This window comes from Lacerta agilis, chromosome 15 (genome assembly GCF_009819535.1).
Source record: "Lacerta agilis isolate rLacAgi1 chromosome 15, rLacAgi1.pri, whole genome shotgun sequence".
Taxonomy (NCBI): Eukaryota; Metazoa; Chordata; class Lepidosauria; order Squamata; family Lacertidae; genus Lacerta; species Lacerta agilis.
The window spans coordinates 31,363,543-31,387,822 of record NC_046326.1 but is presented as its reverse complement, the minus strand read 5'-3'; the positions used below and the strand labels follow the sequence as shown (position 1 = coordinate 31,387,822).

Sequence of the window (24,280 nt, the reverse complement as noted above, 5' to 3'; positions counted from 1 at the left end):
CACGGTATTAGAAATATTGTATATCACACTTTCATATTGCTTTATTGCTTTGGTCACACTTTTTTCGTAAAATTGATTCCCACCTTCCCTCACGCACTTCATTGCTTTATCACTCTTACATTCCCATCTCCTTATCTTTAAGAGGCTTGGCTTGTTTACTTCGCCTTCTTCCTCCTCCCACCGCCAAAACCCGGGAAGGGACGTTTGAACGACGAGAACGTCTTCCTTCCGGACTACAATTCCCATCAAGTGCCTGAGTAATCCCTTAAGATGCAAGGTGCGAGGCGTTTCCCAGCATGCACCGGAGTCCTTTGCACGAACTCCATTTCCCAGGACGCCTTGGGCGAGTGGAAGGCGGTTAAAGGAAGGCGGCAAAGTCTGCCGTGTAAACGCAGCTGCCGGGTCCGGGTCCCGCGCTTCGCGAAGGGGATGGAGGGGCAGGTTCAGCGGCGCCAGGCTCTTTACAAGGGCGCCCGGACCCCGCCTTGGAGGGAGACCTACAGGCAGGTAAGGTGGCGGCGCGGGGTCCCCCCGAAACTCCCGTGGAACGCGGCGACTGCCAACGTTCCATGACTCCCGCGGAACGCGGCGACTGCGAACATTCCAAGACTCCCGTGGAACGCGGCGACTGCCAACGTTCCAAGGCTGGATACATTGCAAGCAGCCCTGCGCGTTGCTAAAGGGCAGATTTGACCGCCATCCTACCTGGATGGTCGTTTCCATAGGAGCCCAACCCCTATGGACCGAGCATACAGTACTGTATAGCTAAACTCCCTCCCACAAGAAGGTAGCGATGGCCATCACCTTGGATGGCTTTTAGAAGAGGATAGGACAAATTCATAGAAGCGGCAGCTATTGATGGCTACTAGCTGTGACGACTGTGCTCACAAACCATGTGTTTTTACAAGATCCTTGAACTGCGTTGATGTGGGTGCTTGGTTGTCTATGCTCTGCAAGAGGGTAGTTCCATAGTATCGGTGCCTGACGCAGAAGGAGAAGAGGGGCTTGTGCACATTTAGGAACTGCGTCAATGAGGGAAGCTTTTCATGGACCAGCACCTGCCAAGATTATTTATTTTAAAAGGGATTTCATTATGTGTGGGTTTGTTTGTTTGTTTTTTAAACCTCCCTTTTCCACACAGACCTTGGGCCCAGTCACAGTTTTTCAGTGTAACCTATATCACAATGTCATTGTGAGGAAGAAAGTAAGAATTTGGGGTACAGGCTGTACCACCTTGAGATCCCTGGAGGATGTTGTTGTTGTTTATTAAACTTGTATACTGCCCTATACCCATAGTTCTCAGGGCAGTTCACAATATAAAAAACAGAAAACACATAAGAATTCAATAACCTAATCTGCATCATCCTGAGGCTAGATGCTCTCAAAGAACAGTGCTTAACTAAAATGTATCAGTAAAGGAATGCAGTTGTACCTTGGAAGTTGAATGGAATCCATTCTGGAAGTCCATTTGACTTCCAAAATGTTCAGAAACCAGAGTGGAGAATGACACTATTTAGCAGGAAGAAATCCCAATGAAAATCCTCACGATTACTTATTTTAAATGGCTGTTTATTTGTATATATTTTAAATGTTATATGTGGATGTTTTATGACGTTTTATGATGGCCTATACTTGTAATGCCTATTAAAGGATTGGCTAAGTAGGTAATAAAATGAAGTCAAATATGCTGAATCTTATCAGTTTCTAGTCCATGAAGAAAACTTTTCTTCCCCCCCCCCCAAATATTCCAAGAATATTGAAAACCTACATCACTGTAGTCATATCATGTGAATCTTTAAAAAAGAATAATATTCAGAAAGCATTTTGTCTTCCTAAGTAGGGGGCTGTGGGGAAGTCAGAGAAATGGTTTTGCCATGCTGGTGTCTTTATCTCTCTGTTCACTGCCCTCCAGCGCTGCGTGGAGAGGCTGAAGAGCAGCCGTGCCAGGCTCTTGGACAGATACCGCCATGTGGGAGAAGACACAGCCCATCAAGCGAGCAAAGCCCTCCTGGTCCAGGAAGTGATGGAAATGGAGTGGCAGGCTCTGCAGCCTCTGGATTTCCAGCTGCCCCTCCCCAGGAAACAAGAAACTTCCCCTGAGCTCACTGCGGTAAGAAGCAGTTACTGTGTTCCTTGTGGGCAGCTGTCCATATGGGGGTGAGGTGGGGAGGTTGTCAGCATAATGTCCTGGTGCCCACAATGTTTCTGAGCGCACACACACCTCACGGCCGCATGAAGTACCCTTGGCAACTAGAGAGGTGACCTTTTGTTCCCTCGGAAAGTACATAGAGCCGAAGGAGGAAGTTGGAAGAGCTTCCTCTTTCAGCTCTATGTGCTTCTCAAGGCTCAGATTAATTCTGGTGGATCTGCCTTCTACCCAGATCCATTGGAAGAGCAACGTAAGTGTGTCTGTGTCTGTCTGTCTGTCACTCTGAGGGTGGGTGGCTGGACTGATCCCAGGGGTGAAAGGTGAGAAATGCCCAAAGGGCACCCACAATACCGGTTCAATCCAAATGTGCCCATGAGCCTAAAAAGGTTGGCAACCCCTGTAATGTAGAGGGCTGGCATCCCTCTGGCTGTATACAAATTTAACTATTATTGATAATAATTCAAAGTTCTGGTTTAGACCTATGAAGCCTTATACAGTGGTACCTTGGTTGTCGAACAAATCGGCTCCTGAAGGCAGCAAACCCGGATGTGGGTGTTCCGGTTTGCGAACGTTTTCCAGAAGTCAAATGTCCGACGCAGCTTCCGATTGAGTGCAGGAAGCTCCTGCAGCCAATCGGAAGCCGCACCTTGGACTTCGAACGGTTCTGGGAGTCGAAACAGACTACGTTCGACAACCAAGGTACCACTGTACAGCTTAGGTCTAGAAGGACTGTATTCTTCCACACAAACTTGCTTGGGCTCTGATATATTTTGGGGGTAGCCCCTTCTCCCAGCCCCACCACCCTCGCAGGCGTTCTTGGTGGGGACGTTGAAGAGGGCCTTCTCGGTGGCAGCTCCCATATTTTGAAGTTCCCTTCCTAGAGGGGCTAGACTGGCTCTCTCCATATTGTCCTTCTGCTGGCAGGTGAAGTCTGTTTTTATTCTGTGGAGCTAATACCAGCTTACTTTGCGGTTCCCTTTAGATGCTGGACGTCTTGGAGGAAATCCAGGAGGAGCTGATCTTGCAAGGTACTTGATTCTCTCTTGATTCTGACAGCCGTGGCTTTAATTTCTGTTGGCACAGCCCGTGACGCAGGGGACGGGGCTTTCTCCCTTGCAGAACAGCTGGCCGTGGAAGAGTACGAACAAAGCCTGCGCTTTGACGAGGAGTGCCTGAGTGCAATCCTGGATGGCTTGGATGCAGAGCGCAAGGTCATCTGCCCGGTTTGCAGAAGGTGAGGCGAACACATACAATGCTTTAGGTCAGGTCTTTCCTCTGCCTCATCCCAGTTAGATGATGTGGAGAAATAGCTAGCAGGTGGCTGAAGTTCCCCAGGGTAAAGGAAACAAAAAATAATTCATCCCTGTTTGAAGTTTCACCCCTGATCGCTTCTCCACCTTGCATTAATTCATGGCTGTTTTCTTCCTAGGAACGATCTCTGTGTGATGAGTCACTCGGTTGTGTGTCCGTGTGGGCTTTCCATCAGCACGCAGGTAAGTAGGTGCACAAAAATCATTTGCGCCGTTTGGGGTAAAGGAACATGGCTCAGCAGCAGAGTGCACCAGATTTGTATGCAAAAGGTCTGGGTACGTTAAAACCAAGGGGGCAGAGAAGTGCATCAGAAATATCCCACCCACTTCTAAAAGGCCACAGGTGGTTAAGGGCCAAAAGGCCTTCAGAGCAGTGTTTCCCAAACTTGGGCATCCAGCTGTTTTTGGACTACAACTCCCATCATCCCTCGCTAGCAAGACCAGTGGTCAGGGATGGTGGGAATTGTAGTAAAAAAACAACAACCCCAGAGACCCAAGTTTGGGAAACACTGTATAGAGGAAAGTTCTTACCTAGCCCCTATAGATATGTAGCGAAGGTGCCAGGCAAACTTCACTGGAGAGAGCATTCCACAAATGGGAAGACACAGCAGAAAAGGCCCGCTGAGTTAAACAGCTGAGCAGCTTTCCTGGGCTGGATTTCACTATTAATTTTGTAAAGTTGTTGTGATTTATTGCCCACTATTCACTTCGGGGTCCCAGGGTGGGTTACAATAGTAAAAGGTAAAAGGCAAAGGACCCCTGGACGGCTAAGCCCAGGCAAAGGCGACTATGGGGTGCTGCGCTCATCTCGCTTTTCAGGCCGAGGGAGCCAGTGTTTACCTGCAGACAGATTTCCAAGTCGTGTGGCCAGCATAACTAAACCGCTTATGGCACAACGGAACACCGTGGCGAGTGCCAGAGCGCATGGAAACGCTGTTTACCTTCCCGCCGCAGCAATATCTATTTATCTACTTGCACTGGCGTGCTTTCGAACTGCTAGGTTGGCAGAAGCTGGGACAGAGCAACGGGAGCTCACCCCATCGCGGGGATTAGAACCGCCGACCTTCTGATCAGCGAGCCCAAGAGGCTCGGTGGTTTAGACCACAGCGCCACCTGGGTCCTTAGTGGGGGAGGGAAGCGGTTGGCAAGCGAGGTGTACATGTGTGGAATGGGGAGGACTGGGCTGCCTGCTCCACCAAAAGGGTTTGATTCCTTCTCTCTGTAAGGGGATGACCAAGGAGAAGCTCTGCTCCTCGCTAGAAGACAGCGTGACGGAACATGGCCGCCACTGTCAGCGCTGGCCTGAATTTGCTGTAACCAGCTGGGCGGAAGGCGAAGCGCATCTCCTCATGAGCTGTAAGGTAAGCGCCTCATTTTGTGACAGCAGTAGTGGGGTGTGCCCGTCTCCTGGAGAGGCAGTGTGGTGTAGTGGTTAGCATGTCAGGACTAGGACTATGAGAAGGCCCTTGTCCTTGTTTGGGAGAAGCGCTGGGGATATCCCTGGGTGTAGCCCCTATAGCGCTGCCAGTTGATGGGAAGTGATGGAAGAAGTCTTTTGATCTCCATAGCGCTGCACAGTATGAAGAAACCGCACACACCAGTTTATTTTTTCTGTCTTTTTGTGTTTTTAGGTTTGCGATTCATGGACAGTTATTTTGTAGCCGTGGCTCCATTTTTCAGCACTTTGCAGGAAAGCAGATAACTCTCGAGTCTTCTCCCCTGCCCCCTTCTGAGAAGCGCCTTATCTACGTGTGGGTTTAATACACACAAATGTACATAATGTCAAAAAGTGCCCTTTATTGATTCCTTAACTTGATGCATGTTGTTTATGGTGGTTCTCGGTTGAACCAAAATACCTTTCAGTGTTGAGAGAGGGTGGGTCTTGGTGCACATGGAACAAACGGGATATTTAGTTTTCCTGTTCTGTGACGTTAAGTGGGCGCAGCTGCTTTGAAATGTTTATCCAGGTTTCACTGATCCTGCTATTAGAGCAGGGAGTGTTCCTCAAAGTGCTTCCTTTTCCTGCTTAAAAAGTGCAAGGTTCACTGAAATGAAGGTAGGATGACATGAGATCATGAAAACCCACCGGGTTGATGTGTCAGAACCCACCCCCCTAAGGCAGACTCATGTCACATATACATCCTTTTAATAATAATTTGCGAATAAAGTTGGGCTGCAACTGTCACTGTCCAGTTTTCTCTGAAGGAACCAGACTAATCTTGAATTAAAACAAGCACTATTGCCTCCTCGTCATTCAGGGAACCACTGAACTAAATTCCAAAACCGGCATTTGCAATAACTGAAAAGCATCTGAAGATCTTTAATACACCGTTTGCACTACAAACTCTCTAACGTCCAGCAGTTTTTGAAGGCAGAGCTTTTACAGGATAATACTACACGGTTTATTCGTTTTCATATCAAGTGTCCCAGTGTACAAGTGCCAAGTATGTTTGGACTTGAGACATTCAAGGAAGCCTTCAGTCCATCCAAGAAAACCATTTTGCAGTGAGCTTTCCATCGAGAGGCCTGCTTCAAACAGAAGAAACACCGGTGAACCAAGAGTTGCATGAGGGGAAAAACACGTTGAATTTTTCAGTATCACCGGAGGACACTCAGAGAAAAAGGAGGATGAACTCTCCCAATATCTGAGGATGGTTAGGGTGGCTTTGGTATAAATGTAGATTTAAAAACCCCAATACAGGTTGGGAAAGATCAAATGTTTTTATTATGGGTGTTTCAATGGGAAAATTTGGATCACCATCATTGTTTAAACAAAAGAACTGATGGCTTACTGGTGTCTACAAAAGGAAACATGAAGGAAAAGCTATTAAGTGTGGAAGAAAATCTCCAGGTGTGGCACACCCCTAGCATGAATGGCAATCCATATTCACACCATACCCTTAAAAGTGCTATGATACTTTAAGCAGCCATGGCTTCCCCCAAAGAATTCTGGGAGCTGGAGTTTGTTAAGGGTGCTCAGAGTTGTTAGGGGACCCCTGTATCCCCTCTCCCAAAACTACAATTCCCAGGGTTCCCTGTGAAGAGGGATTGGTGGTTCAACCACTTGGAGAACAGCAGCTCTGACGGAACTGGGGGCTTCCTAACAACTCTTGTCACCCATTAAACAAACTACAGCTTCCAGGATTCCTTGGTAGAAGCTGTGACTGTTTATAAAGTAGTATCATGGTGCTTTAAATGTACCGTATGGGGTAAGTGTGGCCTTAGTTTCTGCTCTAGGGGTGGGGAACTGGATCGGGCCAGCAGGTCAGATCTTTTTCTCCTCCATCTCCTGTGGGATACAGCTTGCAAAATGGGCTGTGCCTGCCCTCCCTGCTTTCAGCCAAGGTGTGCAGCAGCCCACACCTGATAACATCTGTGTCACCATGTGTAGGCCAGGTGGGTTGGGCCAGACTAAGGCCTGCAGGCTGAGCTTCCAGACAGCAGCTCTGCTCTGACAGCAGTTTGAACACTATTGTGTTTTTTGTTTTTGTTTTAACCTTTCTGAGATTATTGTATCCCTTTTTGTGCTTCTGCTTTATGTAATTTGCTTTGCTATTTTATTGCGTGTAATAAAAGCATCTGCCACCAATTACAGGCTGTTTTGACAATACATGGAAACTTTGAAGCTTTGGGTGAGATTTCAACCCCAGTTAAGGGAGCAGACAACCCTATGGTATGAAAATGTTTCTATTTGTCTACATTTATAAACTCAGCAGTGCTTAAGCATTGCATCAGTATTCTCCATCTCTAGTATTCTTGTGTTAAAAAGGACAATGAAAAGATAACCATCTTTGCATAGATGGGATTCCAGTGTTTGTAACTTGAAATGTGAAGGAAATTGTTGGTAGCTTTATTTCAACAGACACACACACACACACAGCATGATATATTCCTTAGCCACAATCCTAGGCACTATTACACAGGAACAATTAGTGATAGCAGTAGCAGGAAGGTCTCAGATTTAATCACTGAAATCCCCAGTTGGAGCTGTGAAGTGAGGGCTGAACCCCTGGAGAGCTACTACCTGTCTTTGAGGACAATCCTGAAATCCTTTCCTTTAGTTTTGTTCTCTTCCAGGGTACCAGCTTGCTCCCCAAGTGCTGTTCTTTTCCCTCCTGTTTCTTGTTCTCTAGGGCTTCCCATATGTGCTAGACCAGGGGTAAGCAACCTAAGGCCAGTGGGCTGGATGCGGCCCAATGGCCTTCTCAATCCGGCCCGCGGATGGTTCGGGAATCAGCGTGTTTTTACATGAGTAGAATGTGTGCTTTTATTCAGAATGCATCTCTGGGTTATTTGTGGGGTATAGGAATTTGTTCATATTTTTTTTCCAAAATATAGTCCGGCCCACAACATGGTCTGAGGGACAGTGGACCGGCCCACGGCTGAAAAAGGTTCCTGACCCCTATGCTAGACAGCACTGAGCTAGATGGACCACAGGTTTAAGCAAGTATTCAGCTCAGGCCTCACTAGTCATCATACAAGCAAAGAATCAGAGTTGGAAGGGATCCTGTGAGTCATCTAGTCCATTCCCCTGCAATCCAGGAATCTCAACTAGATCATACACGAAAGATGGCCACCCAACCTCTGCTTAAAAACCTCTAAGGAAGAAGACCCCACCACCTCTTGTGGGAGTCTGTTCCATTGTCTAACAGTCCTTGAAGGTGGAATGTTTTCCAAAATGAAAACCTCCAAGGTTTACTTTTTCATTGGAAAACATCCCATTTCATAAGTTCATCAGTAACAACAAACCGACACAATACAGGCTGTTTCAAAGTGATTTGTTTATTTTTGTGTATTCGGTAAACCAAACCAAACACCCTGGAACACCTTACTCTAGGGAATATTTATTATTTAAAACTGGAAATTTTGCAATGCAAGTTAAACAATTTTCCAGTTCAAAGCATTGCTGGAAAACACACATCACTTGAAGGTACATTGTTGATAAGCACACTTGAGAAACTAAAGGGTATCGGCACAGCTAACCGCTGAAAACATTTTTACCCTACGCTAGCCTAGAAGCAGCTTATCAATAAGGTAAAATTATAAACCATGAGGGCAGGGGTCTGAAAGACAGGAGACGCACAAAGAAAAATGTGCCCATTCTTAAAAGTTTCAAAGTTGAGAGTGTAGTTATATAGTTCTGCATACATACAAGGTGGTCCAAAAGTAGGTCTACAGAAGAATCAAAGAACAGTCGAGAACAAAGAAAGTGGATTCTAAAGCAGTATACCTGCTTTTGGGTCGTCCTGTGGATTCCAGCTGCCTGAAGGAGCAATTCCTCCCCAGAAGAGGTCCTGCAATATATTGGGGAGTAGTGTCCATGGCAGGGTTGCTCCTGTCACAGAGCTCTTCATTAGAGGTGGGTGGGTGAAAATTGATGGGTCATGAGAGAGTAGCTGTTTTGACCAACAGCTAGTGGGACCACAAGGCCATCTCCAGATGCAAAAAGCTTCTCGCCATACTTTTAAGGCAGAACAGCAACACCGATCCAATGGATCCCATTTTATTCGCTACTAGGGGGTGAGAAACATGTGGCCGGACTGGGTCTGATTGGCCATGCTGGGTCTGATGGGAACGAGAGTCCAAGAACACTTGAAGGTTCTCTACCCCCACCTTTACTCAATCACTTCTTCAGCTTGTTCATTTTCTCTTCCACCTCCCGCACGACACTCTGGAGTTTGACAGTTGTTTTTGACAAGGCGGAAAAGCTTTCTTTCAGGTTGCCGACCCCCGCTTCTCTGCCTACGTTGTCAAGGCTGTCAAACCACTGGAGGATCCCTTCAAAGTGTGCTTGGACAATCTTTTGCTCCTCCAGCTCCGCTAGAAGAGCCTGTTCGGCTGAGCTTTCGGCCTTGAGTTGTCGTTCCAGCTGGTCAATCTCATGCTGGAGCTCCTGAAACTGTTCTGGAGTGTAGTGGAATTCCTCTTGGCCTTTGTCTTCCGGAAGCAAAACATTTGGGGGGATGCTCAACACCGTTTTCAGAAGGGTGTCTTCCATTTTGCCAAAGAGGTTGTTGAAAATCTTCTTCATTAAAGAGAAGAACTGCTCCGTGCTCCTCCGGATTATGGATGGTGTGAGCTTATTGGGACGGATGCACTCCAATTTATTCAGAATCGTGTCCTCCACCACAAGCATTACGTGAGCAAGGTGGTCCTGGAAGGCTACATATATCCGCAACATGAACGTCTGAGGAGTGAAGCCGAAGAACTGGGCCTCGTAGGCCATGGGATTTACCGACATTTTTGCAAAACTGCCTACACAAACACAGCATGGAAGTCTGTGAAATAGAAAAAAGGGGCAGTGTTATAAGAGGTAAAAAAATACTGGACGACCCCATTGGCAAAACCAGATACTGGCTGTTAGCTATTATTATTATTATTATTATTATTATTATTATTATTATAGCTCAGCAAAGGGGGCTATTTATTATTATTACTATTATTATTATTACTATTATTATTACTATTATTATGTTGCCCATCTGACAGGGTTGCCCCAGTCACTCTGGGCGACCTGCAGCAATTATAAAACTACAGTAAAACATCAAACATTAAAAGCTTCCCTATACAGGGCTGCTTTCACATATCTTCTAAAAGTCAAATACTGTAGTTGTTTACCGGTATTTCCTACTGTAATGCCATGTAAATAACAACATTCTGACATGACACAACATTGTAATACTTTGAGAACAGGTCCAGGGGTGAATTTTTAGAAAAAACGATGATTTCGTGAGGGAAGAGGGATGTAGGGGGGAGGGAGTGTCCTGTGAACAAAACATGATCTAAACATTTGCCTGCTAAGAAGTTGCTCTTCATCTTACTCCTGCATTCTTGCGTTGTTCACTGTGCTTCAATATATACATATAAATAAATGTGTTAGCTACTACTGTAAGTTTGTGGTCTTCCTAGTTTAGGTTTCGCCCACCAAGGTGTGATCCAGGTTAGCAGTAACTTTATAATATTTTTACTGGCGTTTACAAGCCCCTAAAAAGCTGCAGTGCTAAAGATAAACTGAGAAAACGTTCAGTCTGGGAAAATGATGTTTAATCATTATTGCTAATTAAATTTATTAAGTCACTGTTTTTTAAGCAAAAGAATTTCAAAGCAACTTACAACAGCAGGCAAACTCATTTAAACCAGCAGAAAGCAAAGAGAAAGTCTAAGACAAGTCAAGGCCACACAGATAGTTATGTCTGTGACTGAACCCATAATTATTTCCTATAGAAATACCGGACATTTAACGCCAAGTTCCCGTTTCGAGATCTAGAGCTCCTGACCTCAGTTTTTTTCACCTTTCCAAGCGAGGATTCGAACCCACAACCACGGCAGCCTCTCCGGTGCAGCGCCGACTGGAAGCCCCTTTGCTTTTCCCGCCACTTTTTAGCCTTTCACCTCCTCGGCCCCGCCCACCGCTCATCTCACGCCCTCCTTCCCAGATCCGATCATAGTGATGAGGGCAGACAAGAGCGACACCGCGGCTTCCAGTAAGCCGCCGTGATGGCGAACACGGAGCAATGAAAAAGACAAGAGGGGATGGTTTCATTGGTATACTTTTTGCGACCTAGGACGGAACCGTCGTGGCTAGTAGCCATTCATGCCTCTGCGGTGTAAGCATCCCTATTTCAGGTTGCAGACTGGGATGAGGCTGGGGGAATCGCTGCCAACCAGAAATTAAATAATACAGGTGAAACTCGAAAAATTAGAATATCGTGGAAAAGTCCATTTATGTAAGCAATTGTTTTCATTAGCTACTGGAGTTTAATACTGTATATGAGGTAGACTCATGATGACATGCAAAGCGAGATATGTCAAGCCTTTGCTTGTTATAATTGTGATGATTATGGCGCACAGCTGATGAAAACCCCAAAATTGAGATTGTTAATTTGGGGTTCTCATCAGCTGTACGCCATGATCATCACAATATCAAATAAAGGCTTGACATATCTCGCTTTACATGTCATGAGTCTATCTCATATATTAGTTTCACCTTTTTAAGTTGAACTACTGAAAGAAATGAACCTTTCCACGATATTCTAATTTTTCGAGTTTCACCTGTATAATAATATATAATAATATATATAATTAAATAATCTAATAATCTAATCTAACGAATCTGCAGTTGTAGGGGGGAGAGGTCCAACTGAAGGGGTTGTCATCCCTACAGTTGCTGATGAGGTTCTACCTTGCAGATTTAGAGATTGGGCGGAGATAATTTACAACAACCTTGCAGTGTTGCCCATGGTTGTGAGCTGTGTGTCGCACAGAGCTGAAGTTGACACTTAGGCCAACCTGCAGGGCTGTTCCCTCTTAGCGTCAATGGGCTGAAAGAGGAGCTTTGACAATCCTTCGGTGTGTTGACTGAGGGGGGGGGGTGGACTTCCAGCCCAAAGTCCCCTCCGACTGCAGCAAAGGCCAGTGGGCTCTTCTTCCTCCCTCAGAAACCCCGGACTCCACTGAGTCATAGGATCATAACAGGAAGCTGCCATATAGGGAGTCAAACCGTTGGGTCATCTATAGCCCAGTATTGTCTGCACTGACTGGCAGCGCCTCTCCACGCGACGCAGATGCTCTGCCACTGAGCTACCACTGATGTCCCCGCAACAAGAATCAAGTGTGTTCCTTAGAGCATGGCTCACTCTTACCCTGCCTCTATTCTTAAGGAGACACGAGACTCCCCGTTGCCTCTGCAGCATTACTCTACCATCTATTTAATCTATGGGCTCGAGGTCTTCGATTCCGATTAGGCTTGCGAAGGCGAAGGAAGACGGCGCTGATTTGACGGAGCGGAGATAGAGGGCGGGCAAAAGCAAGGGCGGGGAAGGCTCTTGATTGGTCAATGGTCGCCGGCACGGATTGGTCGAGGCTGAGGGGACGCAAAGAGGCGAGGGAAGTGCTTAGGCGGCGCCGACGCCAAGATGGCGTACCAGACCTTCCGCCAGGAATACCTGCAGGTTCCTCCCGTCACCCGGGCCTACACCACCGCCTGCGTCCTCACCACCGCCGCCGTGGTGAGTAAGGGGAGGAGGGAAGAAGGCTTAGGCCTACTCGCCGGGCCCCTGTCTTCGGAATGGGCGGGGCGAAGGACCTATGCTCATTAGCATAGCCCTGCCCACGCCCCGCCTCCACCATGAGGTCGCCCAGGCTGGGCTGCCCCCTCCCTCTCTTGGTGCCAGTCCATAAACTTAATGAATGGCCTGCTTTAAGCTGCTAATTAAGCCCACAATTCATCCCGCTCTTCCTTCTTCTAGAAATCCATGATACCCTTTCCAATATCCTCCCAGCCGCCCTGCGAGGTAGGCCAGCTAATTGAAAGAGAGAAACCTAGGAAACTGCCTTATACCGAGTCGGACTATGGTCCGTCTAGAATCTAGATCAGCACTGGCTACTCTGGCTGGCAGTGGCGCTCCCAACATTTCAGACCCCAACCTTACTTGGAGATGACATCGGGTACTGAACCTGGTCTCCTTCCCTTGCAAGGTGGGTGCTCTACCACTAAGTTATATGACCCTTCTCCAAAGACTGGCTTTTTCATTTACAATCGAGGTAAGAGAACTGTGGCCCTCCGTCAGAGGTTGGAGTATGGCCATGGGTTGGGTATGGTGGGAGTCCCAATGAGCCGCTGACTAATGCCCTGCAAGCCTATGCTGTTGGGATTACGGGTCCAAGACCCATCCACACTCCTGGAGGAGCGGTATAGCATCTACTTTGCCTGCACAATGGGTGGCATCTCCATGAAAGGCTAGGATACACCTCTGCCTGAAATCGTGAATAGCTGTTGCCAATCAGATGACTAAGCACTTTAGCGACGAAACGTTGGATTACCGGAACAACATCTAAGCACTGAACCACTGGTACTGTATATCAGAAGTGGGCGCTTTATTACTGTGTTTGCAATTGTATAAGAAAAAAAATATTTTGGAAAGAAGATATGAGCACTGAACCACTGATATATTACAAATGTACTCTTTATTTACTGCATTTGCTATTGTTTAAGATAAAACCTATTTGGGAAAGAAACTACTTTTGCCCTTTTTATGGACGTTTACTGTTTGTTTACAGATAGTTGCCTTGGTGATATTGTCTTGTGCCGATTGCCGTAGTCATTGTAACACCACCCTGTTTATTGTTTTATTGCCAGTCAGTGTAGGCAATACTAAGCTGCTTAGACTAGTGGCCTGATTCAGCAGCTTCCTTGTTCCCTCCATTTCTAGGAGCTAGCCTAGTGTAGTGGTTAGGCTTTTGGACCAAAAGTAGGGAGAAACTGGGTCCACTGGCCACGAAGCTTTCACTGGGGTGACCTCAATGCAACTTCATCTTTCAGCCTAACCTGCCTTCAGGAATGTTGTGGAAGTTAAAGTTGGCTTAGAAGAACTGTGTACATTGCCTTGAGCTCCTAAGGTAGTTGGGTAGGAGGAAAATGTAGTGAACCTGAACTTGGGGCCATCTGTAATCAAAGCACAGGCTCTATGCTTGAGCTCAACAGTATTTTCCAAAACCAGAAGATCATTGAGAGTTGGCTGCTCCAGTTAGCAGAGGCTCTCAGTGGCATTTTCCGGTTCTGCTGTCTTGAGAATCTTTAATTAGCCATGCCAGCAATTGTTCCTTTGATCAGTGCTCAGAGCAATGAAGTACTCCACCCCTTCCAGCATATGAGCCTTTCATTTTTCTATTTGTTTTGTATGCCCATTTACCAGTGGCACCTGGAGTGACAGTCATAGCTGTGGTTAATCAAGTCCAATATTGACCAAACTGTGGTTAACCCAAACTATACATAACTTGCAAAAGTACACAAAAGTACCTGGGTTTCTTTTTCTTTCCCCTTTTTTGGTATATTTTTATTTATTTTCAAGAATAATATCTAGGCACAGAATAATAAAAATGTCTGCAACGGTACAGGTGTTTGTCATTTTTAAGTTAGTAACAGCTTTTGCAAATGTTGATGAATTCAATACATCAAGTAACAATATAACAAATAACTATTACACACCCCCTCCAATAAAATTGGGACACTGGCCTGAGTCAACAAGCTCTTCTTAGGTTCTTAAGTGGAAAGATCTGAGAATTGGAATACAAGGCAGAGTTGACATACTAGCTCGGCCTTCACAAAACTGGTGACCTCCACATGTTTGGAGGGCAGTTCCCATCATTCCCAGCCAGCATGAATATAGATGGTGAGTTGTAGTTCAATGATGTCTGAGGGACCCAGGTTGGTGAAAGCTGTATTGGCACCCAGTGGTGCATTTGTAAGTTACATTACTGCACTGAAATAATTCTAAGCTCTTTTGCATTCTCCTTTGTTTCAGCAATTAGAATTAATCACGCCATTTCAGCTGTACTTCAACCCTGAATTAATATTTAAGCACTTTCAAGTAAGTAGATTTTGCTTTGGAATTTTTTTTATTTTTTATTTTTATTTTTTGCACGTCAGTGATGTTGTAAGAAAAAATCTGCCCTTATTCCCTTATGGGGTACACAAGAGCCCTTGCAAAGTCCTTTGCAGGTTCTCCATTGGTAGGAGTAAAAAACAGAGGCCAACCAGAGAAGATTGAGAAGCAAAGCAGCTAGTAAGCTTGATCTTTATTGAAGCTGTTGCAACAGCAGTGATTTTCAGGGGGAAAGACCCAGAACAAAGCAAGCATGCTCTTATAAAGACATTTAAAAATCCCTCCTGGAGTCTAGCCCACCCGCAGAAACAGCATCCAATCACAGAAGGGGGGGTCAGAGGAGGTAACTTGGGAATTTTCCACACCTATGCCATCTCTCCTTGACCCCTCCCAGACACACATTTCTGCAAAACAAAAGGTTTCCTCCCTGGCCGGTAGGGCTAGTGGCTGTCCTTTGTGAGGGAAATGGCCCATCCTCAGGCAGAGACTTCTCACCCACTCCCTGCAGATGAAAACACTTGGCCAGCCAGGAGACAAAATGGAGTGAGGCCTGTCTTTGTCTGTTGTTTTCAGACATGTGGCCTTATTTGCTTGGTACATTACTAACTATTATTATATATATATGAAAGACCTTAAAATTCTTATAACAGTGACTTTTAAAGGCAGTTGTTAAAGCCGTGTTTCCACAACTGAAAAATCACTGCTATTTTCACACTACAGTAGTGGAATGGAGCAGATAATCAAACTACCTCTCCAACTGCGAGATGTTTTGGGGTTGCTGCAGGTGGGATTTGAGGGTTTGGGTGGGACAGACACAAGTGCTTCTGTGATGGCTCCAGGCAATGGTTCCATGCATGTTAATACCACTGAGCGGTAATAGAATGATTGTCCTCTTTTAAGTGGAAGACTAAATGCCGCCTGATTACATCATGCTGATGGGAATGGGAGCCTGTGTTATGTGGCATAATTACATCATACTGTGGTGGAACGGGAGCCACAGCTGGATCTGCTGTGATTTCGTTTTCATCTTGTCTTTAAGACACCAATAGAGAAAAGGGGGGTTGAAAGGCAGAAGACTCAAATCTGGTAGAGTAGGTCAGGAGATTGCCATTTTAATGGATGAGGTTTGGGCCCACCCTTTTCAATCTTTTATCTCTAGTCAATATCTGTTCTTCCTCTTCTGCATTCTAAAACCTGGACCCATTATGAGAAAACATCAGAACCAGCCCTAACTCTGTTGCCCAGAACTGCCATTTTTTAGTGGAAAAGTGATTTCTCTGCTAATGTTATTTAACATTTTTTTAAGTATTCAGATCTCCACTTTCATTTTTTTATATACAACGTAAGCATTCTGGGTCATGTCAGATTTGATTTCTAGTCAAAGAGTTGACCCATGGAAATTATTGGAGCTTTCACTTAGTGATGACGAAAAGGTGCTCTATGCAAACTTAGATGTTAATTATTTAATTTCCGTTTGATTAAAGAAAGGGAAGAAAATATGTTTTCTGTGCGATGTGGACTTAACTTGTCCATTCATTCATATGCCAGGGGTCTGATCTGCCTTCCCAAGACCCCACTGATTTCTGGTAGCAGTGGCAAAAAAATTAAAAAATAGACAGGGCGCAGGACTGGACCTAGTGCTTTTACTCCCATCAGATTGATTGTTTGGTAAGCAAAGAGTGAATGAGGCCTTCGGTCTGAAAGGTTAGATGATTTAAAGCAAATTGAGATTTCTTCTAATTAAAGCAATGAAGCATTTCCTGAGAGCATGCAGGTAACTAACATCTGCTCCTTCATCTGTTTTGCAGGTATGGCGGCTCGTAACGAACTACCTTTTCTTCGGACCAGTTGGATTTAATTTTTTATTTAATATGATATTTTTGTATCCTAAAATTCCCCAGAGCGCAAAAATAATTATCGAAGGTTTGTAAGAGCCTCTCTGGGAAGGCATCAATATAAAGTTGGCAGGAGCTGCTTCTCTCAAGTTCAGCCTTTAGCAATGACCGGTTCATTCAAGGGTAGGTGGCTGGTTTGTATCTGGCCCTCCTGGCCCTCAAGGGCTGCTTGGTCTTTGGCTTATAGTGGAAAGATTTGTGCTGGCTTCACAGTTACATAGCCCACCTTGTATAGGCTGTTTTTAAAATATTTTTTGACACTGTTCCCGGTGCCCCATCTTTGGGTGTGACTGCCAAGGGAGGAGGCATTTTGTATGTTGGCACCCAACTTTTGAACACCCACTGCAGGCAGGAACATTGAACTAGGTGAAAATAATGCTTTACCCTTTACCTCAAGACATTCCATGGGATTAGAATACAGTAGTTACAGTAGTAACTGCAGTAGTTACAGACACATAAATTGTAGCTCATCCGTGATGTTTTCATTACTAATGTTTCTAATGGTTGGTTCTGTAAGCTGCATGAGGTATATGAAATGAGAGGGAATGCAATGTTTTGAATACAGTAAATATATTTGTAGTCCTTCGAAGCGGATGAACCTTGGTACAGTAGCCCTATTGCTAAATATAAATACACCACTACAGGGACAGAACCCTGAAGTGAAGATATGTTGGCTATTATCTGATTGTGATCTGCTTGTCACATACAAATCAGTCCTATTTGCTAAAGCCGTTAAAAGTATTAATGCTAGCTGTATAAAAGACAATGTTATAGACTGCACAGGTGATTCACTGATTTGACTTATTGTAAAAGGATGTATATCTCTGGATTTCTTTTATCAGGTTTTAATTGACTTGCTGGATCTGTAATTGAATTTGTAATGGCTTTTAGTCAGACACAATAAATGGTTGACTGACTAAACATAAATGCAAATTCTTTAGAAAGTCCTGTGCTTAGATGAAGGCCACAGCTACAAAAACAAACTCTACAAATCTGCATAAGGGTCAGGATACCTCTGTTGCAAGACTCACATTGAGATCAGCTGTTTTTTTTTACTGAGTTTTGTTACACCTTTAAGTGGGTTTGGGTATTGTGTTCTTTCTGCAGAAAAGCAACTTGTGAATTTATCGGTAGAAGGAAACCTTGTTGGCTGAAATGCAGCCACATTGGACAGGAAACTCCCTCTCCTCTCCTTCATTTTAATGCTGGTGGCTACTGAGTTCTGGGAAAAGTGAGATGGCCCTTGCCATAGTAAGTTGGCAGGGTTGCCCTGGCAACCATATCGCTTGGCTAGATGGGGAATGAGGCAGGTTGGAAGACTGATCCTTGCTGAGATTCCCTAGAGTTATTTTCATTTTAGCAGATGCCCCTGATGTATGAGTTATGGAGCCTTGCCAGTCCATTTGCTTTGCTTCTGTTAAGAATGTTGGCACATTTTGTGGCCGCTTGGTATGAAATCAGACTGGAGATGCCCCTCCTTGCTGGCTTCAAATCCTTTTCCCCACCCACTTACCCAAATCCCTTCTGATACCCAGAGACTAGTTTCAGGAACTCTTTGAAGCTCAAATGCGGAATGTATTTTTCATTTCCCTGCAAAGATTAAAATGGTAAATGCATGCCTGTTATCGAGCATTTTTCCTGACCTTAATAACTTCAGATACCGCTACTGCCGAATGCTTGAGGAAGGATCATTCCGGGGCCGGACAGCAGACTTTGTATTTATGTTCCTTTTTGGTGGACTATTAATGACTGTATCCTTTTCGATGTTGAGATAAAGATACTGTGAGACTGAAAAGAGCTGAATAAATCATCATAGCAAAGTGGTTTTCCAGTTTTTCAGCAATCCTTTTAGGGTAGGCTAAGCTTGAGTATGGGTGACAGGCCCAGGTGGACTTTGTGGCTCACGTGGTGACCAGGACCTGGAGCTCCCTGGTCCCAGTGAAGCATCCTTCAACATGGTGCCCTCCAGATGTTTAGGATTCCAACATCCATCAACCCCAAGCGGCAGGGTCTGTGCTCCTGGATGGTGGATGTAGTGTGGCGTAAATTTGATGGTTGGACTATGACTTGGGAGACCAGGATTCAAATCCCCACTGAGCCATGAAGTTCACTGGGTGACCTTGGGCCAGTCACCATTTCTCAGCCTAACCTACCTCACCACCTTCGAGCTCTTTGGAAGAAAAAAGTGGTATATACCGGTAAATAATAACCCCAAAAGTTTAGAGAGCACTAGATTGCAGAAGGCTGCTCTGTGCAAACAGGCCAATCAGAATGGAAGCAGTAGCTCCGAACCATGTTTTCCCTTTTGTATGTTTGGAAGCTCAAACTGTAGTGGGGATTCTAAACAGTGGCTAGCACAAACCATAGCTTGGCATGATATCTTAACTTTTTGTTTCAGCTTTTGTGATGGGCAGAAAAGGAAGTTGATACATCTTGTTCATTCATCGGCTTATTTTTGGGGGGTGGGGGTGGGGGTCAAGCTTTGGATTTTTTAAAAGAAAGAACTGAACAAGAAGCACATCCTGCAGTATTGCACCATTGGTCTTCCCACTGTTTGTTTTTAAATGGTTATGTTTTCTGGACATGGGTGCAGCCGCTCTTTCCTTAACCACTCCTCCACCAGCTTTTTGGCTTGTTCGTCAACTTGGTCTTCCTAGGACAGGCGTTTACGATCATGTTGGTTTACGTCTGGAGTCGCAGGAACCCTTTCGTCCGCATGAACTTCTTTGGGCTTCTCATCTTCCAGGCTCCCTTTCTCCCCTGGGTCCTCATGGGATTTTCACTCTTACTGGGAAACTCTATTATTGTTGACCTTCTAGGTAAGGCGATGATGGTCATTCAATCAGTACTATTATTATTATTATTATTATTATTATTATTATTATTATTATTTATTAATCATCCCTTCACTTTAAGGTCACAGAGCTTTGGTGAAAGTCTGGCCTTTTAATAATAATAATAATAATGTGTTTATTGAGTTTCCAGAAACAGCAGCATACAAACAATAAGCCAAGATTGAGGACTGTGTGGATCACATTTAGAAGGTTCTGAATATTTCCCCTTGACTTTAGGTATTGCTGTTGGTCATATATATTTCTTCTTGGAAGATGTCTTTCCAAATCAGCCTGGGGGAGGAAGGCTTTTGAAAACACCATCAATTCTGTAAGTGTCTCCTGTGTAGTGTTGGGTTATTATTATTATTGGGTGGGGAGAAACTGTCCCAAAACCAGTTCAGAGAGGGAATGCTAAAACTAGGGTGTCACCAGGAGAGATGGGGTCTGATTGGCAGAGATGCCTAGACCTATCTCTCATCTTTTAGTATTGTTGCCTTTGTTTCCGGGACCATGAAGGCTAAACACCTGTTTTTTGAAAAAGCTGAAATTCTACCAAAGTCTACCAGACCGCACACAAGAGCTAGATGGAACCTCCTACACTGAAGGCAGTATATCTCACTGATAGAGCGGATGCCGTACATGGAGAAATTCTCAAGCACCATCCCCTAGTTCAAAGGATGCGTTAGCACAGTGGTTCTCAACCTTGGGTCCCCAGAGGTTTTTGGCCTACAACTCCCATCAACCCTAGCTAGCAAGACTAGTGGTCAGGGGTGATGGGAGTTGTAGTACAACAACACCTGGGGACCCAAGTTTGAGAAAGGCTGCACGGTTAGCAGGTGCTGAGAAAGATCTCTCTCAAACCCTGGAGATGTGTTGCCAGTCAGAGTAGACAATAATGGGCTAGATGACCAGCGGTTTGACTCTGGATAAGGCAGCCACATATGTAATTGCAAAGCTCTAAATGCCGAGGGCTACTGCCAGGTCAAACGTCATGCTTTTGAGTGTGAAATAACATTGAATCTGAAACGGATGAGAGAAGCCAAGTTGCCACAACCATACCACAGCCCCGCAGAAGGAGTGATCTAGTTCGTAACCAGAGAGGAGAAAATAAGCTGTACCAATCCATGTTCTTTTCAAACAGGGATTTTTAATTCACGTTCAAGGTATATGCTACCTTGAGAAAATTGCACTGGATGTGGTGCATAATACATAAGACATACAGCAACCGAGTAGCAGCAGCACATCAACGTTAATTCCATAATACTGTAATATTCCAGTGAATAACAATTCAGACAAGCAGAGTGCCAAAGCAGTACAGTCACATCCCGGGTTGCGCACACTCCGTGTTGCGTACGTTCGGGTTGCGTACTCTGCTGACCCGGAAGTGCAACACGGAGCGTGGACGCTTCTGTGCATGTCCGCGCATGCGCAGAAGCGTTCTGCGCAGTTTGCACATGCGCATAAGTCCTATATCATGCTTTTGCACATGCGCGAAAGCGCTGCCCAGGTTGCACACTGTTCGGGGTGCGAACGGCACCCAGGAACGAATTCAGTGCGCAACCCAAGGTACCATTGTATTCCTAATAATCTGGCCTGGAAAGGGATAGCTCTTCTTTAGGACAAAATTTGACCCATCACACTTGCCAACCCCAGAGTAAAGGGTCACATGGGCAGTGGGCCACAGTGGGGTTTGGGGGACCTGGCTCCTTTCTTATAATAGCCCTCATGGCAAAGGTAGTTGCCAACCAGGTTACAGAGAGCTTTCTGTACTTGATAACATTATTATTATTATTATTGCTTTAACAGGAAAGCCATATTTGATACACCTGAAGAGGATCCCAATTACAACCCGCTGCCCGAAGAAAGGCCTGGAGGCTTTGCCTGGGGTGAAGGCCAGCGCTTGGGAGGCTGAACAGAAGACAGACTGGCAGATGTCCTAGACACAGGGACCTTTCCAGAGACACTGACCTGGAGAACTTTCCCGGAGATTTATTTGCTCTCTTGTGGATAAAGGAAGTTTTAATAGCTTTACTAGTCTGAACAATATGATGCACTTTTTTTCTTTTTTTAAGGAAGGGGTTGGTGGGAAGGTGCTCTAATCAAAAGACCTTTTCCAGGAAATTTACAGTAACTGCAAACCCTTGCCGGGGCTTTAGTTGCATTCCTGGGTTCAGGTGTGGATGATCTTCTCCAAGCCAAGACAAACGAAGTGGAACTTTCGCAACTCATTTAATGAGATCATCAGTTCTTGTGTAAAAACAAAATATATTTATAAGGCATTCTCCATCCCCATTTATTTGATACAGAGACTGGAGAACTTCAAAAGATGATTAAAACTTTTTGATTTTAGTTTTTCATTTGTACTTGATTACGTTTAAAACAACTGATGTCACTTTTATTTTTGGCTGTGGCAAAAAATGCTCCTGAAACAAACCAGCAAAGAGGAGTTGGTTTCTGTCTTCAAAGACTTGGGCGGATCCTGTAGGTAAAGTAACTCTCAGAAGTTTTAGTGCTTTACGGAACTTGGCCTGCTGTCATGCCTGTGATGTGAGGCTTATTCTGGGCAGCGATTGGCGTATCTGAATAATTAACATTGTGTGTACATATTGCGTAAAATGTGGAATTTGGACCCAGCAGTTGGAACACATTTTGGCTTCAGTTTATCTTAAAAGAGAACGTTTCTACTTTGTTGTGCCGGTAGTGGGAGGGAAACTTGTATACTGTTGTTATACACTGATGCTCTGAAGGAATAGATATTTTTCTGCAGGTGAGTGCTGTCCTCAGGGACACAGTTATTTACATCTGAATTTAAGCAGGATCAGGATCACAAGCTAGTGCAGATGCTGAAGTTATATTTGACTTAACAGCACAATTCTAACCATGTCTGCTCAGAAGAAAATCCTATTGAATTCAGTGAGGCTTAGTTCAGGCTTCCTCAACCACGGCCCTCCGCAAGTTTTGTGACTACAATTCCCATCAGCCCTGACCACTGGTCATGCTAGCTAGGGATCATGGGAGTTGTAGGCCAAAAACATCTGGAGGGCCGAGGTTGAGGAAGCCTGTTCCAGGTAAAAGGAGTTGGAACTGCAGCTTGAGACTGTGATAATGACCACACTTTCTAGAGAATTAAAAGTAAATCCTCATGGATGATGAGGCTTACAATGGTTACTAGCCATGATGACTATGCTCTGACTCCTGGTTGGAGGCAGTAGTGCTTCTGTATATCAGTTAATGGAAGCCATAGGAAGGGGGTGCTCTTGTGCTTGGGTCTTGCTTGCAACTTTCTCACAGATGCCTGGTTGGATGCTGGACTAGATGGGCCATGGGCCTGATCCATCAGGGTTCTTAAGTTCTTATACCCCAATGAATGCATACCACTCCACTATTAAGTCCTAAAACCAGTGGAACAAATTAAATGATACATAACTTGAGACCTGCTGCTTTCAGTGGGATGTTGGCAGGACTCACCCTAGCTGGATTGGGTACCCAGCCATGCAGCAAAAGCATGGAGGGATGGTGGTCAGGTCACTGGCATGATCCAGCAGACTCTTACATAGCTCCTTCCTTACACTTCCATCACTTTGGCCCTACCCACGCTGCATTTAAACCAAAATGCTTGTTTACAAAGCTATGTGTACTACCAACCTTACTGTACCCTTGTGAAACATGGACCACTTATAAACTCCATCTCCAACTCCCTGAAAAATTCCATCAACTGTGTCTCCGAAAATTTTTACACAACACTTGGGAAGACAGGCGAACAAATACCAGTGTACTGGAAGAAGCAAAGATCACCAGTGTTGAAGCAATAATTCTTCAACATCAACTTTGTTGGACTGGTCATGTTGTGCAGATGTCTGATTATCGTCTTCCAAAGCAACTACTCTATTCCGAACTTAAAAATGGAAAGCGTAATGCTGATGGTCAACAAAAGAGGTTAAAAGACTTTCTCAAGGCAAATCTTAAAAAAGTAGCATAAACACCGACAACTGGAAAACAATGGCCTGTGAGCGCTCCAATTAGAGAACAGCCTTTACCAAAAGTGTCATGGACTTTGAAAACACTTGAAATCAGGAAGAAAGGGAGAAACGTGCTAAGAGGAAGGCATGCTTGGCAGACCCTCACCGTCATCAGCTCCTGCCCGGAAACCAATGTCCCCACTGTGGAAGGACGTATGGATCCAGAATTCACTTATGGGCTGTTCCAGAGTCACTTATGGGCTGTGGATCCAGAGTCACTTATGGGCTGTTAAGACCGTGTTCATGGAAGATAATCTTACTCGGCTACGAGTGATCGCCAAAGAAGAGGATTTAAACCACGTGGGTTCCCCCAAAGAATCCCGGGAGCTCTAGTTTACCACTAGCAGATACAATTCGCAGCATCCTTAGATTCGGGGAGGGAAGCGACCTGTGCTTTAAACGTTCTTCCGTTGCTATGCAACTGCGGCTACTTCCTTCCGCTTCCATCACTTGCGCTCTTAACTGCCTGTAGGTGGCGCTGCCTTCATGGAGTCTGAAGTGCGCATGCTCACCTTTGCGAACATCCTCCCGTCCATCCACGCTACAACTCCCGGCAGGCACTGGGCTGCTGCTGAGGCTGGCTCCAGGACGCGGGGCCCGGCGACGCACGTCATTAGACGTCGGCGCCGGCCCGAGGCGTGCTGGGAAGCGTAGTCCTTCCGGCCCTGAGGCGCGGGCAGAGAGGCGGG

At 45.3% G+C, this 24,280-nt stretch overlaps 3 protein-coding genes across 5 annotated transcripts; 2 read left to right on the top strand and 1 right to left on the bottom strand.

The window, feature by feature from the left end:
• The first annotated feature begins 41 nt into the window (after positions 1 to 41).
• Positions 42 to 6,406, top strand: RPAIN (RPA interacting protein). The gene is made up of 7 exons (XM_033171485.1): positions 42 to 507; positions 1,913 to 2,110; positions 3,132 to 3,177; positions 3,269 to 3,383; positions 3,579 to 3,642; positions 4,686 to 4,820; positions 5,091 to 6,406. Exons 1-7 carry the CDS (start codon positions 271 to 273, stop codon positions 5,118 to 5,120), a joined length of 825 nt encoding a protein of 274 aa, XP_033027376.1. The 5' UTR covers positions 42 to 270; the 3' UTR covers positions 5,121 to 6,406.
• Positions 6,407 to 9,022: 2,616 nt separating this feature from the next.
• Positions 9,023 to 10,849, bottom strand: MIS12 (MIS12 kinetochore complex component). 2 transcript variants are annotated; one of them, XM_033172382.1, is made up of 2 exons: positions 10,752 to 10,849; positions 9,023 to 9,737 (listed from the first exon to the last, which is right to left on the bottom strand). In XM_033172382.1, exon 2 carries the CDS (start codon positions 9,698 to 9,700, stop codon positions 9,083 to 9,085), a length of 618 nt encoding a protein of 205 aa, XP_033028273.1. In that variant the 5' UTR covers positions 9,701 to 9,737; positions 10,752 to 10,849; the 3' UTR covers positions 9,023 to 9,082. The 2 variants fall into 2 exon arrangements, with proteins under 2 accessions (XP_033028273.1, XP_033028274.1); XM_033172383.1 differs by having other exon boundaries at positions 10,737 to 10,819.
• Positions 10,850 to 12,304: 1,455 nt separating this feature from the next.
• Positions 12,305 to 21,921, top strand: DERL2 (derlin 2). Of its 2 annotated transcripts, XM_033171963.1 has the most exons (7): positions 12,310 to 12,467; positions 14,763 to 14,828; positions 16,652 to 16,725; positions 18,396 to 18,489; positions 19,362 to 19,557; positions 19,810 to 19,900; positions 21,379 to 21,921. In XM_033171963.1, the coding sequence occupies exons 1-7, from the start codon at positions 12,375 to 12,377 to the stop codon at positions 21,482 to 21,484; spliced, it is 720 nt and encodes a 239-aa protein (XP_033027854.1). In that variant the 5' UTR covers positions 12,310 to 12,374; the 3' UTR covers positions 21,485 to 21,921. The 2 variants fall into 2 exon arrangements, with proteins under 2 accessions (XP_033027855.1, XP_033027854.1); XM_033171964.1 differs by lacking the exons at positions 16,652 to 16,725; positions 18,396 to 18,489; positions 19,362 to 19,557 and having other exon boundaries at positions 12,305 to 12,467.
• The last annotated feature ends 2,359 nt before the right edge of the window (positions 21,922 to 24,280 follow it).

What these genes read in the sequence shown, in the direction of transcription:
- RPAIN (XM_033171485.1), top strand. Translation starts at nt 271, where the DNA reads ATGCAAGGTGCGAGGCGTTTCCCAGCATGCACCGGAGTCCTTTGCACG. An exon ending in GGAGGGAGACCTACAGGCAG is followed by an intron (nt 508 to 1,912) that starts GTAAGGTGGCGG and finishes ACTGCCCTCCAG; the next exon opens with CGCTGCGTGGAGAGGCTGAA. An exon ending in ATCTGCCCGGTTTGCAGAAG is followed by an intron (nt 3,384 to 3,578) that starts GTGAGGCGAACA and finishes TTTTCTTCCTAG; the next exon opens with GAACGATCTCTGTGTGATGA.
- MIS12 (XM_033172382.1), bottom strand. Translation starts at nt 9,700, where the DNA reads ATGTCGGTAAATCCCATGGCCTACGAGGCCCAGTTCTTCGGCTTCACT.
- DERL2 (XM_033171963.1), top strand. Translation starts at nt 12,375, where the DNA reads ATGGCGTACCAGACCTTCCGCCAGGAATACCTGCAGGTTCCTCCCGTC. An exon ending in TATTATTGTTGACCTTCTAG is followed by an intron (nt 19,558 to 19,809) that starts GTAAGGCGATGA and finishes CCTTGACTTTAG; the next exon opens with GTATTGCTGTTGGTCATATA. An exon ending in TTGAAAACACCATCAATTCT is followed by an intron (nt 19,901 to 21,378) that starts GTAAGTGTCTCC and finishes TTGCTTTAACAG; the next exon opens with GAAAGCCATATTTGATACAC.